The sequence below is a fragment of the Elephantulus edwardii genome, unplaced genomic scaffold (assembly GCF_000299155.1).
Source record: "Elephantulus edwardii isolate Elephantulus edwardi_28Jun2011 unplaced genomic scaffold, EleEdw1.0 scaffold00178, whole genome shotgun sequence".
Classification (NCBI taxonomy): Eukaryota; Metazoa; Chordata; class Mammalia; order Macroscelidea; family Macroscelididae; genus Elephantulus; species Elephantulus edwardii.
Window position 1 is genome coordinate 4122689 of NW_006399928.1, and position 12803 is coordinate 4135491.

A 12803-nucleotide genomic window follows, 5' to 3' on the forward strand; every position below is an offset into this window, starting at 1 on the left:
CTGGAGAAGAGTATTGAATGTACCATGGACTGCTAGGAAAACAAACAGATTCATCCTGGAAAGGGTTCAACCGGGCGGCGCCCTGGAGGCAAGGATTCTGAGGCTCCCTCTAACATACTTTGGACATGTTGTAAGGAGGAACCCGGTCCTTGGAGAAGGGCATCATGTTTTTCATAAAAGATCCTTCCCATTTCCTTCACACCCTCACCGATTGAATTGTGGAATCCTATGATGAGCATGCCACCTCGCCCATCATCGCCCATCTGCTTCAACCCTCCACCTCCTTAGATCCTTCTACTTATTCTACAATAATGGTTGTATACAGTATTTGTACTTGTGGAACTAAGTTCACTCAGCATAATGCTCTCCAGTCCCTCCCAAGTCAGGTAGTAATTTACAAAATCATTGTTCCTGCGTGCTGCATAGTATTCCTTTGGATGAATGTATCACAACTTCACAATCCATTCATTTGTAGTTGAATATCAAGGCTGTTTTTGCGATGGTTCATAATGCTGCTATGAAAATTGGTATACAAGTTTCTGTTTGAGCCTCAATTCCCCTTTTCTTGGGGTATATTTCAAGCATTGCAATAGCTGGGTCATATGGAATTTCTATGTTCAGCTTATTGAGGAAGCACCAAACTGCCTTCCAGAGTGGTTGTCCCATTGCACAATCCCATAAATAATGTATAAGAGTTCTTATTTTGCCACATCCTCTCCAACATTTATTACTTGCTGTCCTATTAAACTTTACCACTGCATTGGAGTGAGATGGTATCTCATTGTGGTTTTGATTTGCATCTCTCTTTATTGCCAGTGATTTGGAGCATTTTTTAATGTGTCTGTTGGCCATTTGAACATCTTCTGTGAAAATTCTTTCCATATCTTTTGCCCATTTTGTAATTGTGTTATCAATCATTTTCTTGTGGAGGCCCGAGGGTATTCTATAAACTTCGATTATGAGACTCGTCTGAGATGGTATTGCCAAATGTTTGTTCCCATTCAGTAAGTTTTCTTTTCACCCTGTTGGAAAAAGTTTTTGATGGGCACAAGGATTTAATCTTTAGAAGGTCCCATTATGAAATTTTATCCCCTTCAGATTGTGCATTTTGGCTGTATTTGGCAGTCTCTTTTAATTGTAGACTAGGCGTTTTAATTTTAATCCCACTTGGTCTTTTGTGAATTTTATGGTTTTGTGCTTTACTCCCAAGTTTCTGATCACCTAGAGGTGATTTGTGTGTATGGTGTGAGATGTGGATCTTGTTTCTGCTTTCTGCAGGTAGCAGCCCGGTTTTGCCAGTTTTGTTGAAGAGGTTGTCATTTCCCCATTTGATAGCTTTGATTTCCTTGTCTAGTATCAGTTGACCATAGATAGCTGGGTCTATTTTCTGGATTCTCAATTGTGCCTTTCATTGTACCAGTACCATGTTGTTTTGATTACTACCTGTGTAGTAGGTTTTGAGGTCAGGGGGTGCTATGCTTTCCACTTCATTTTTGTTTCTCAAAAGTGTTTTGTTTGTTTTCCTTCCTCTCCAAATAAACTTGGTAATTTTCCTTCCAATCTCCTTGAAAAATTAATTTGGTATCTGTATTGGGATTGTATTGAATATGTAGGTGTGGTGGTATTTGGGTGTTTGGTTTTCTGGGGGGGGTTGGTTAGTTTTTTGGGGTGTTTGGTGTTTATTTTTTGTAGGATTGTCATTTTCACAATACTGAGTCTTTCTGTCTATGAACAGGGCACATTTTTCCATTTCTTTAGGTCTTTTATTGTGTCTTAGAGAAATGTTCTGTAGTTTTCTTTTTATAGGTCTTTTGTATCTCTAGTTAGGTTCATTCCCAAGTATCTGTTTGTGGTTAGCTATTGTAAATAGTATTGCTTCCTTTGCCTCCTTCTCTGGAAAGGTTTTCTTCCCTATTACCTACATGATAAACTACTCTTCAGTAATTACTCTGCCCGAATTTCAAGGTAGGAGGAGGGTTGAAAACATCACACCTTAGCGATTTCTTCCCCAAATAGATTTAATGAGGTACTGGTAATATTCTTCATAATATGCTTGTCCATTTGGGTTTATTCTCAATTTTATTCCCCACCCCTGGCCAATCCTCAGCCCTCTGCTCCCACTCTCCCCCTGTTTGATCCTCATACACATTCTAAAATAATGGTCTTATACAGTATTTGTCCTTATGGGACAAATTAGTTCACTTAGCATAGTGTTCTCCAATCCCTCCCAAGTTACATAGTGGTTTACAAAACCATTGATCCTGCGTGCTGCCTAGGATTCCATCATCTGGATGTACCATAATTTCTCAGTCCATCCAATTGTGGTTGGACATTTGGGCCGTTTTCCATGTTGCTGCGATACTGAATAATGCTGCTATGAACATGGGTATACTGACTGGGGAAAAAACATTTGGAATACTCTTTCAGATAAGGGTTTCATATCAAAAGCTTCTAGAATCCTACAGGGCCTCTACAAGAAAAAGACTGATAACACAATTACAATATTGGCAAAAGACAAAGAAAGAATTTTCACAGATAACCAGATGGTCAACAGACACATGAAGAAATGCTCCAAATCACTGCCAATAAGAGGCAAATAAAAACCACAGCAAGATACTGTTTCACTCTAGTAGCACTAGCAAAGTTTAACTGTTGTCAGGGTGTTGCTGCTATTATTATGGCAAGTAGTAAATGTTGGAGAGGATGTGGCAAAATAGGAACTCTTTCTTGGACATTGTTGGTGGGATTGTAAAATGGTACAACCCCTCTAAGAGGGCAGTTTGGTGCTTCCTCTAAAAGCTGAACATAGAAATTCCATTTGACCCTACAATTCCACTGCTTGTAATATACCCTGAGAAAATGAGAACTGAGGCACAAAAGAATTATTTCTTGAGAATAGAGATTTAGTTTCTGGGGGACAATAATATAAAAAGGTAGATTAGGAAAATGATGTAGTAGAGGATACTGAAAAGGACTAGCCAGAATTATTAAGTGAAAATGTTTTAACTCACTAAGATGAGATTAGAGTTGGGCACTGATAAGCAGGAAGGATAGGAAAGCTTTTCATTGGGATTTTAGGGTAGGTGCAGTAATAGTCTAGGGAACTCTGGTAAGAGTTTTAATCCGTTAGCTACTCCAAAGGATTCAGAGGGCAGTCCTCTTCCATTTTGATTTTATAGCCTTAGAGACCCATTGGAGGGGTCATAAAGAATCAGAACCAACACAACAGCATTGAATTTGAGTTTAAAGTAGTAGTTTAAAGTGGAGCTTCTTTTATTACAAAGTCTTTGCATTAGTCATATGTTGTAAGGACATCATAGACCTTATGTTCTATAAATTACGGTTGCATATTGTATATGCCAGATGTAGGAGAATAGAATAAAAGATCAATTCTTGATCACTCATCCCTAAACATATCGTCGATCTTGATAACAGCATTTTAAAGTGGTTGCACAGGAAGTTCATTCTGCCATTTGTGTACCTTCTATGTGTTAGCTATTAAATGGAACTAAGACTGGTGTCTGTCTAAACTAGCATCGTAGGCTAGTGTTCAGTACGTGTTTAATTCTTAAGTAAAGGTAGAGCCCAGGATGGTATTCATTTATCCAAAAAGTTCACCAAGGAGAACCTCGGAAAAAAGGTCAAGATGACGTCTTCTGAAAAATCTATCACTAAATATTCTATGGAGTAAAGTTTTACTCTGAAAGATGTGAAGTTGCCATCAACTTAGAATTAACTTGAGGGTAACTGGTTTTGAAAGGATAAAAAGATGTTGACAGTATTCACCTCTCAGTTTTAACAGTCTCCTCTCTTATTCCTGTATAATTTAGGGCCAAAGCACTCATTGACCCAGATCTCTCAATCTATGCTGGATCTCTGTGATGAAAAGCTCAAAGAGGTAAGACATTTAGAATAAGAGAAAGAAAACTCAAAAAAATGATTTGCTTTTGAGTTGAATGTGACTCATAGCTGACTTCATAGCTCCTTCCGTTTCCAAGGCCATAAATCACACAAGAGGAGATGACTCATCTTTCTGAGAGCCGTTGTTGGATTCAAACTGCTAAAGTCACCACCAGAGCTCCCTAAGGAAAAGAAAAAAGGAATTGAAATTTGAAAGTGGGAAGGTACTAAAGTTGAGAAAATTGGCAGTGTGTAGTACATTGGCTTCTTTTTGAAGGTAGAAAACTAAAATCGTAGAAGAAAATTTTCCATGAGCAACTTGAAAGTACTAGAGCTAAGATTAAAATCTAGAATTTGTATAGCTCTTTACAAATGGCTTAGGGAAAGTTTATTTCCTAGAAGTTAGCTGGAACTACACACAAATACTGTGGCAGCGAAGAATCTTATAAAATTAGGACATCTAAAAAAAATTAGGACATCATTTTATTAATACTAAAGTGGACATTTCACAGAAGGCATATAACCAACTAACCAGTAAATATGGAAAGATTCTCTGCTTGATTGATGGTTGGGGAAATGCAGGTTTAAATCATCATTGGTTTTACGTACCATTGAATTGGTTCCAGACTCATACCAAACTTAAGTGTAATAACGATGAAATACCCCATGCTGTGCTATCTTTAAAATAGTTGAGCCTTTTAGCATCTCAGTTCATCTCATTAAGGATCATCTGCTTTAACCACCATTTACTCTGTGGTTGGTATATATATATCCTGATCAGAAAGGCTGAAATTAGAAGACAGTAGTAAGTATTAACAAAGATCTAAAGCAACTGGATTGCAGTTTCCTCATGCAGTGTCTGAAATACCCTGTGATAAATAATGCAGATGATATTGCATTGTTTGATGAAAGGGGGGGAAAATCATGAAGCACTTATTGATGAAAGTAAGATTACAACCTTCAATATGGGATTACACCATGACATGAAAAGAAGTTCTCATAGCAGTACTAATAAATACAATAAATGGCAAAAGAATTGAACTTGTCAGTGATTCCTTTTACTTTAATCCACAGTCAACACTCATAGAAGCAACAGCCAAAAAAAAAATTAAATGAGGTATTATGTTGAGCAAAAGACCTTTTTTAAAGTGTTAAAAAATAAGAGTGACACTTTGAGAACTAAGGTATGCCTAACCCAGGACATATTTTTAGTTGCCTCATTTGGAAGCAAGAGTGGCATCTACTTCCTAAACAGCTTGAACTTTGATAAATATTGATAGTTGTAGAGGGGCTTCAGGCCTTTTGTTCATAGGGTCACTATGAGTTGTGCTTGACACAAAGGCAATGAACAACATACACATGCTAAAGATGGAAAATCAATAAAGAAGACTATAAAAGTATTTCATTTGAATTATGGTGTTGACAAAAAATATGAAATTACTGGACTATCAGAAGAATGAACAAATGTGAAGGCATATATTATTCCTTAGAAGTGAATATTACCTTGTTTGGACCAGGCTATCAGGAAAGCCCTTGGAGTTGACATGCTTGGCAAAGTAGAGAGAGAAGACCTTCATAAGTTGGATTTGGCACTAGCTAAAACAGTGTGCTCACATATGAGTGATTGTGAGGAAAGCACAGGATCGGATAAAACTTTATTCTTTTGTACATAGACTTGCTAAGAGTGAGAAACAAATTACCATTGCTTAACACAAAAGTGACTGAAATTAATGGTTTAGGTTCCCCTTACGTAGAAATCACTAACCTGTCATGTTTAATTTTTGAAGCAGAAATGCAGAGTGTAATGAATGTTATATGATGTGAAGGTGTCTTTGTTAAGAGAGTTAAACTTTGGATGGTCAAGGTTGTATATTTTAGATAATTTAAAAAAAAACCCCAGAACATAGAAAACCTAAAGAAATGGTTGACATACTACTTTTGACTATTATTGAGACAATATTTTCTTTTAATCTGAATTCTTTGCCTGCTTTATCCATTCATTCTGGTTGAGTGGGAACCAACTCATAGCTGGCCCTCCATTGTTTTTTCAGAGGCATGGAAGGAGATTTCTCATTTTGTTCTGTGAATCAGCTGCTGGGTTCAAACTACCTGTAGGATCACCAGAGTTCTCTGGACTTTTTTGTCTCAAATTTCTAGGCTACGGGCAATATACAGCTAAACTTAAATTATTCTTAACTTTTCTATGGTGATTTAAAGAACTTTGCTTTATTTCAGAAAGAAGACAAATTGGCTCGTTTAGAGAAAGCTATAAACCCTTTACTGGATGATGATGACCAAGTGGCATTTTCGTTCATTCTAGACAATATTGTTACCCAGAAAATGATGATTGTTCCAGATGTAAGTGGCCTTTATTATGAAGATAAACTCTCAAAACTCAAACTCATTATTGTCAAGTCAGAAAGAACTCATAATAGACCCACCAGTGGATTTTCAGAGGTTATAAATCTAATGGAAGGAGATGGCTTATCTTTCTCCCGTGGAGCAGATGATAAATTTGAACAGTCGTGCCTTTGGATTGGCAATTGAACTAAAGCTCCTATAATAAGAATAGTATTGGCCTATCAGACATGTATACATAATACATAGATGTTTGGGACTTTGGAAAGGGTGGTCATTGTTAGTTCTAATTGGTATATATAATTTTAAAAATTGACCTTTTTGCTGTGTGGCTATGGAGAGCTGTCTACGTCCGGAAAACTTAGTTTATAGGTATTTATAGTCCTGTAGAGAATTTAGGATGCCAGGTAATAATGGAAATTTTTTCGCATAAAGATACTATTAGACAAATTACAGTTTTATAATTACTTAGTATTCATTGTAATCTTGTTCATTTTTTTTTTCTTAAACTTTATAATAGGGCTTTTATGTTGGTCCTGGAGGCCATTAGTTGTAATAATCCTCAACAGGAATTCTGAACTATTCCTTTTTGCTGTTTTAATTGATACTGAATTGTTTTCTACTCATGATAGCTGTCATGTGTTTCAGAATAAAACTGTTGTTTTCTGTAGGATTTTTCTCTGGGAAAAAGGATTCATCGTTTCGTTCCCTTATCAAAATTTAAAAATTCTGGTGTAGGGAATGGTTTCTGTTTAATTACTCATGTTTTTTTGTTTTGTTTTTCTTAGTCTTGGCCATTTCATCACCCAGTCAATAAGAAATTTGTTCCTGATTATTACAAAGTGATTGTTAACCCAATGGACTTAGAGTCTATACGTAAGGTGGGTGATTTGCTGTAAAATCCCTTTTTGGAATCAGTAAGTCTGTGTATCTGAGTCCTTGATTCTTTTAATCACAGAACATCTCCAAGCACAAGTATCAGAGTCGGGGCAGCTTTCTAGATGATGTGAACCTTATTCTGACCAACAGTATTAAGTACAATGGTGAGTATTTTTCCCTTTATTTTAATGTGATAAAAGCATTCATAACAACCATCTCACTTTCTACACTTACCTTGATTACATACTTTAAGTATTCTAAGTATCCTTTTCGAAATTACTGTGCTAAAAAAGTCATTTGTTTTCTTTTTATAATTGTTTTTTTTTGTCTGTGGTTTATTAACTATGAAAAGGCCTTTGGCTATTTGGATCATGACTCACATATTAAATTGGCTTAAATATAGTTTAGATAAATCAGATATTGATAAATCCATAGTTAGCAATATTTAAAATACTAGTCCATAAGACTGTGTGTGGATGGGATATCCTTTTATAATTTTAAGGAGCTCTAGTGGCTTAGTATTCGCTGGACTTCCTTGTATATGTATGGATATTATCCTGTCACTCACCAGACAGATCTAGAAATGACTTTTTTAACTATGAGAGCAACCCCATTTTTCCTCACTTTTTCATCTCTAGCATAATAGATGATCTGATCGTCTGACTCAAAATGTCCCATATCAGTCCATCTCATTTCACGAGTACCTAGTACTTCAATATTCATGCATTCCATTTCTGTCTTAACAATGTCCAATTTTCCTACATTCATGGTTCAGACATTCCATGTTCTAATCACTAGTGTTGGCTTACAACTATTTCTCCTCCTTTGTGTTTCCATTCTTTTTTTTTTCTGTTCTGAATTTTTTTAAACTTTTTTTTTATTAATTTAGTTTATTTTTCATTTCAATGTACATCTACAGAGATTTTGGAATTCCATTCATTCATTGTTGCACCTTTTTCCCTGCACAAACCCCTCCTCCCCCCGTTTGCTCCTCCCCTTTGACTTCTGTGGCTTAGTGCCTTCTTCCATTTGCAGCATGCTGTTGTCATAGTGGAATAGTTTCCAGGACAGGGTGTTGTGTCCTGTAGATCTGGTATATATTGTTGTTTTCTAGCCCAAAACTCTTTAAAAGTCTCTAGCCTTGACCTGCCAGCTTCTGGGAACACTTCATAGTTCTTATGGTCCTATACTTGGACCAGAATGCAGTCATCAGAGCAGAGCAAGGAAACACAGTATGGTTCAAAATTGGGACGTGTGTGTGCCATGGATGTGGCCTATCTCCATACCTTTTCAGTCTGTATGCAGAGCAGATTATCCAGGAGGCTGGGCTATATGAGAAGAAATATGGTATCAGTATTGGGGGAAGACTTACCAAGAATCTGCGTTAAGCAGATGACACAATCCTGCTTGCTGAAATTGAGGAGGACTTGAAACACTTGATGCAGAAGGTCAAGGACTGCAGCCTTAAATATAGATTGAAGCTCAACATCAAGAAAACAAAAGATTCTTACCACTGGGCTGATTGGCAGCATCATATGATAGACTATGAAGAGATTAAGATTAACAGCTTCAGTTGACTTGGCTCCACAATCAATACTGTTGATACCACCAGCCAGGAAATTAAAAGACTAATTGCATTGGGGAAAATCTGCTGTCAGGGACCTATTCAAAGTACTGAAGAGCAACGGTGTCAGTCTGGAGACTTAAGGTGAACCTGAGTCAGGCCATGGTCTTTGCAGTTACTTGTTATGTGTCAGAAAGCTGGACAATGACTATAGGAATGATAAAAAGAAAATGGATGTCCTTGAGCTGTGATGCTGAAGAAGAGTGCTGAATATATCATGGATTGCCAGGAGAACAAACAGGTTCATCGTAGAGAGGGTGAAGTCAGGCTGCTCCTTTGGAGGCAAGGATTCTGAAGCTTTGTCTGACATAATTTGGGCATGTTGCAAGGAGGGACCAGTCCTTGGAGAGGGACATCATGCTTGGGAGGGTGGAATGCAGTGCAGGACAGGAAGACCCTCAATGATGGATTGATTCAGTCACTGGGGTAATGGGAGTAGGTGTGTCAGAGACAATGAGATTGGCACAGGATAGAGCAGGGTCTAGGGCTGTTGTACATAGGGTTGCTGTGAGTTGCAAGCGAGTCGATCACACTTAACAACAGTGGTCTAGTGGGTAAGGAGTTTTGCTTCCAAACCAAACACAGGTGATTTGAATCCACTAGTTGCTCCCATGAGATTTACACCCTCTGAAAACCTACTGGAGGTTTTCAAGTAATTTTCAACTTCATGGCAGCAAGTTTCAGTTTGCAGTTTTGGAAAGTACAGAAAAATAAGATAAGAATACTACTGCTTTTCCATGAGATTCAAAAACTCACCTATGGTCCGTACCTTAAAAATGAAGCTTAATGAAAAAAAAATTGTTATGAACTATGTAGAGGTTCCTCAAAGCAAAAAGTTTTCTCACTATATGAACTGATGAAAGTAAAGATAAAATCACTGTTCTAAAGTAAGTCACAATGAAGAAAACAGTAAATGCAGTTTGGTAAGGACTTCTTAAAAAGATATGCAAAGTAAACTAAATTAAAACAATTATATTCTTAATAATCCAGTAACCCTCCATGGGTTTGCTTATTCTAAATATTTCATAAAAGTAGGATCGTGTAGTATTTGTGTTTTGGGGGCTGAGTTATTTCAGCATAATGTTTTGACAGTTCATTAAAATTGGTTTTCCATTCAAAATTTAATACATATTTTGTTTTCTGCTATTAAATACAAAGCTCACGTCCAGCTACACTCTTTCCACTTAATTGCTATGGTTCTAGTTTCCATTAATCCGTCTATCCTGTCTTTTGAGCTTTTTCACTGGATAAGTACTGCCCTTTTGATGTTAATGTATCTCTCTGGTGTTGTTTTGGTTTTGTTGGTTTGTGTGGTTTTTTTTTTTGCCTACTAATTTATTTTCTGGTGTTATTTTTTAATTCCTAGCTCTATCTACTTTTTGACTAAAAGTAAAACAACAGTGGCGCTATACAGTATTTGTCCTTTTGTGACTAAAATAATTTACTCAGCATAACATCCTCCATGTCTTCCATTTTGTATAATATTTAATGAGTTTCTTGTTTTTCAGTGCAGCAAAGTATTGCATTGTGTGAATATACCACATCTTCTCTATCCATTCGTTTGTTGATGGGCATTTGGGTTGTTTACAACTCTTTGCTGTTGTGAACAAAGCAGCAATAAACATGGGTATGCATTTATCTGCTTGAGTGGCAATTCTGGTTTTTTTTAAGGTATATTCCCAGCAGTGGATTTGCTGGGTCAGATGATATTTCTATTTGCAACTTTTTGAGAAAACGCCATACTGGGGGCGAGGGGTGTGCAGGGAGGAAAATGTGCAACAATGAATTAATGAATTACTGGGGAAAAAATTAAATGGGAAGAATATGTTGGTCATCTGAATGTCTGGTGAAGTCTCTTTTCTTGTCCTCTGCCCATTTTTTTAATTGGGTTTTTGGAGTTTGGTTTTTTCGGGGGGTGTTGAGATGTCTATACATTTTAGAGGTAAATCCCTTGTTTTCTTAGTTTATTGTCTGCTAATTGTACATTTTCAGTTACATTTAGTAGTCTATGTTTTTAATTGTTAATGTTTTATTGGATTTAACATTTACAAATCATACTGATATGTCATCCAGTCATTCACAGATATGTTTTCTAATTGATAATTAAGTCCATTTAATCAGCCACTTGTTTGGGGTTTTTGTTGTATTAGATAGTCTATTGATGCCTTTGAGTTGTGGTGATGCTCAAAGGAGGATCAAGGACTACTACTGGTCGCTTAGTGGTAAGTATAATTGCATTGCCAACCCAAAGGCATGCTATTCTAATCCATCACCTGCTCCATGGGAGAAAGATAAGCATTCTTCTCCCATGTAGTTTACTACTTCTGAAAAGCTGGAGGATCAGCTGTGGGTTGAGTCTGATTTGGTGGTACTCAGCAACAAAACAACATTGATAATTTTGATTTGCAGTGTTGGAGAAAAGTATTGAATATCTCCTGGACTGCCAAAAGACCAAACAGATGTTTTGGAGAACATCCAGCCAGAGGGCTCCTTAGAGACAAGAATGGTGAAGCTTAGTCTCACATAATTTGAGCATATTGCTAGGAAAGGCTGGGTTTTTTTTTTTAAATTAGAGGATCAACAAAGAAGAGGAAGACTCTTAACAAGATGGGATTTACACATTGACTGCAGCAATGGACTCAAATATGTCAGAGATGTCCAAGAGTAGAACAGTAGTCCAATTTAAAGGTTTAAGTGATTTCTGGGTCTAAGATGATGGAACCTTACTTCTAGTGGGAAGATGTTAAATTTCTGGAATTGTGGAGATTTCAAAGTTATTTTCTTTTCTCATAGGTCCTGAGAGTCAATATACTAAGACTGCTCAGGAGATTGTGAATGTCTGTTACCAGACATTGACTGAGGTAGGTTTAAAAAAAACTCCCTTTCTGAAGTGCTTTTGATTCCTTCACCAAAAGGGAGGCGTTTCCTGATTATTGTGTTTTAAAATGTAATATCCTACCCTTCACCCTGCATTCCCTATTTCCTTTCTTTACTTATTTACTACCGATCACTAACTGCATAAAGGTGGGAATTTTTTTCATGTCTGTTTTGTTTGCTTTGTATTCTTGGTGCCTTAAACACTTTGTTTCATGAATTCACGTATTATTTTTAATTATGTATAATAAATTTATTTTCTTATTTCTTAGTATGATGAGCATTTGACTCAACTTGAAAAAGATATATGTACAGCCAAAGAAGCAGCTTTAGAAGAAGCAGAATTAGAAAGCCTAGACCCAATGACCCCAGGACCCTATACACCTCAGGTGATCAGAGGACTGGGAACTTCTCTACACAGCTTTCTTGTTGGGTTGGGAATTTGGGAGCATAACAGATCTATTTACTGAGATACTCTTCTTTTCTGTCCTTCCTCTTCATATGCCTTTCATGTGCATTTTTGTCATCTCAAAGGCTAAGGTGAGTGAGGGACATGGGTCTTTGTTGGTTATGTTGAATCCAGAAGATGCCGCTTTGGGTGAATGAGTTACTATGGGTGAATGAATATGGTGGGGGCTTTAGTTGTTTAAGCAGGATTTTATATATGCTAAATTCTTGGCTGCTTTGGCCAAAGGTAATCTGGAGCTCTCTTGTTCATGTCTTAGGACATCCCTAGATTATAGATTTTTCAGTTACAGATGTGACCCACTTTGTTCCTGGCCCCAACAATCCAGTTTATTTTATTGAATTTATCTCAGTGTAATGTAGATACCATTATTTTCCTGTATCTCCATCCTATTGAATGAATACAGGTGATTTCCTAAATGTTCTGAATATTGCACGTGAATATTGAATATGCATCTCTGGTCTAGGGAACAGAAATGAGTAAGATATTTTTAGCTTTTCTAATCTAACTAAATTTTTTTTATTATTTTTGTATTTTTTTTTTATTACCACAGAAGTAAATACAGTGATTCCAAAAAAGTAATAACAGTATGTTGAACATTAACAACATAATTTTCTGTGGAAAACACTAAAATTTTATTTTTTTTACATAAATTTAACATGACTTAATGATTTCGTTTTCTATGATGAAACAAAATATTAA

General features: G+C 36.5%; 1 protein-coding gene across 1 annotated transcript in view; it reads left to right on the top strand.

Moving 5' to 3' along the window:
- Nucleotides 1-12803, top strand: part of TAF1 (TAF1 RNA polymerase II, TATA box binding protein (TBP)-associated factor, 250kDa) — a 113316-nt gene that overhangs the window by 91506 nt on the left and 9007 nt on the right. Inside the window, exons 29-35 of the mRNA XM_006895981.1 lie at nucleotides 3831-3898; nucleotides 6136-6258; nucleotides 7047-7139; nucleotides 7217-7301; nucleotides 11555-11622; nucleotides 11908-12024; nucleotides 12170-12175. Coding sequence (XP_006896043.1) covers nucleotides 3831-3898; nucleotides 6136-6258; nucleotides 7047-7139; nucleotides 7217-7301; nucleotides 11555-11622; nucleotides 11908-12024; nucleotides 12170-12175 — 560 coding nt within the window. The remainder of the gene's footprint in view (nucleotides 1-3830; nucleotides 3899-6135; nucleotides 6259-7046; nucleotides 7140-7216; nucleotides 7302-11554; nucleotides 11623-11907; nucleotides 12025-12169; nucleotides 12176-12803) is intronic.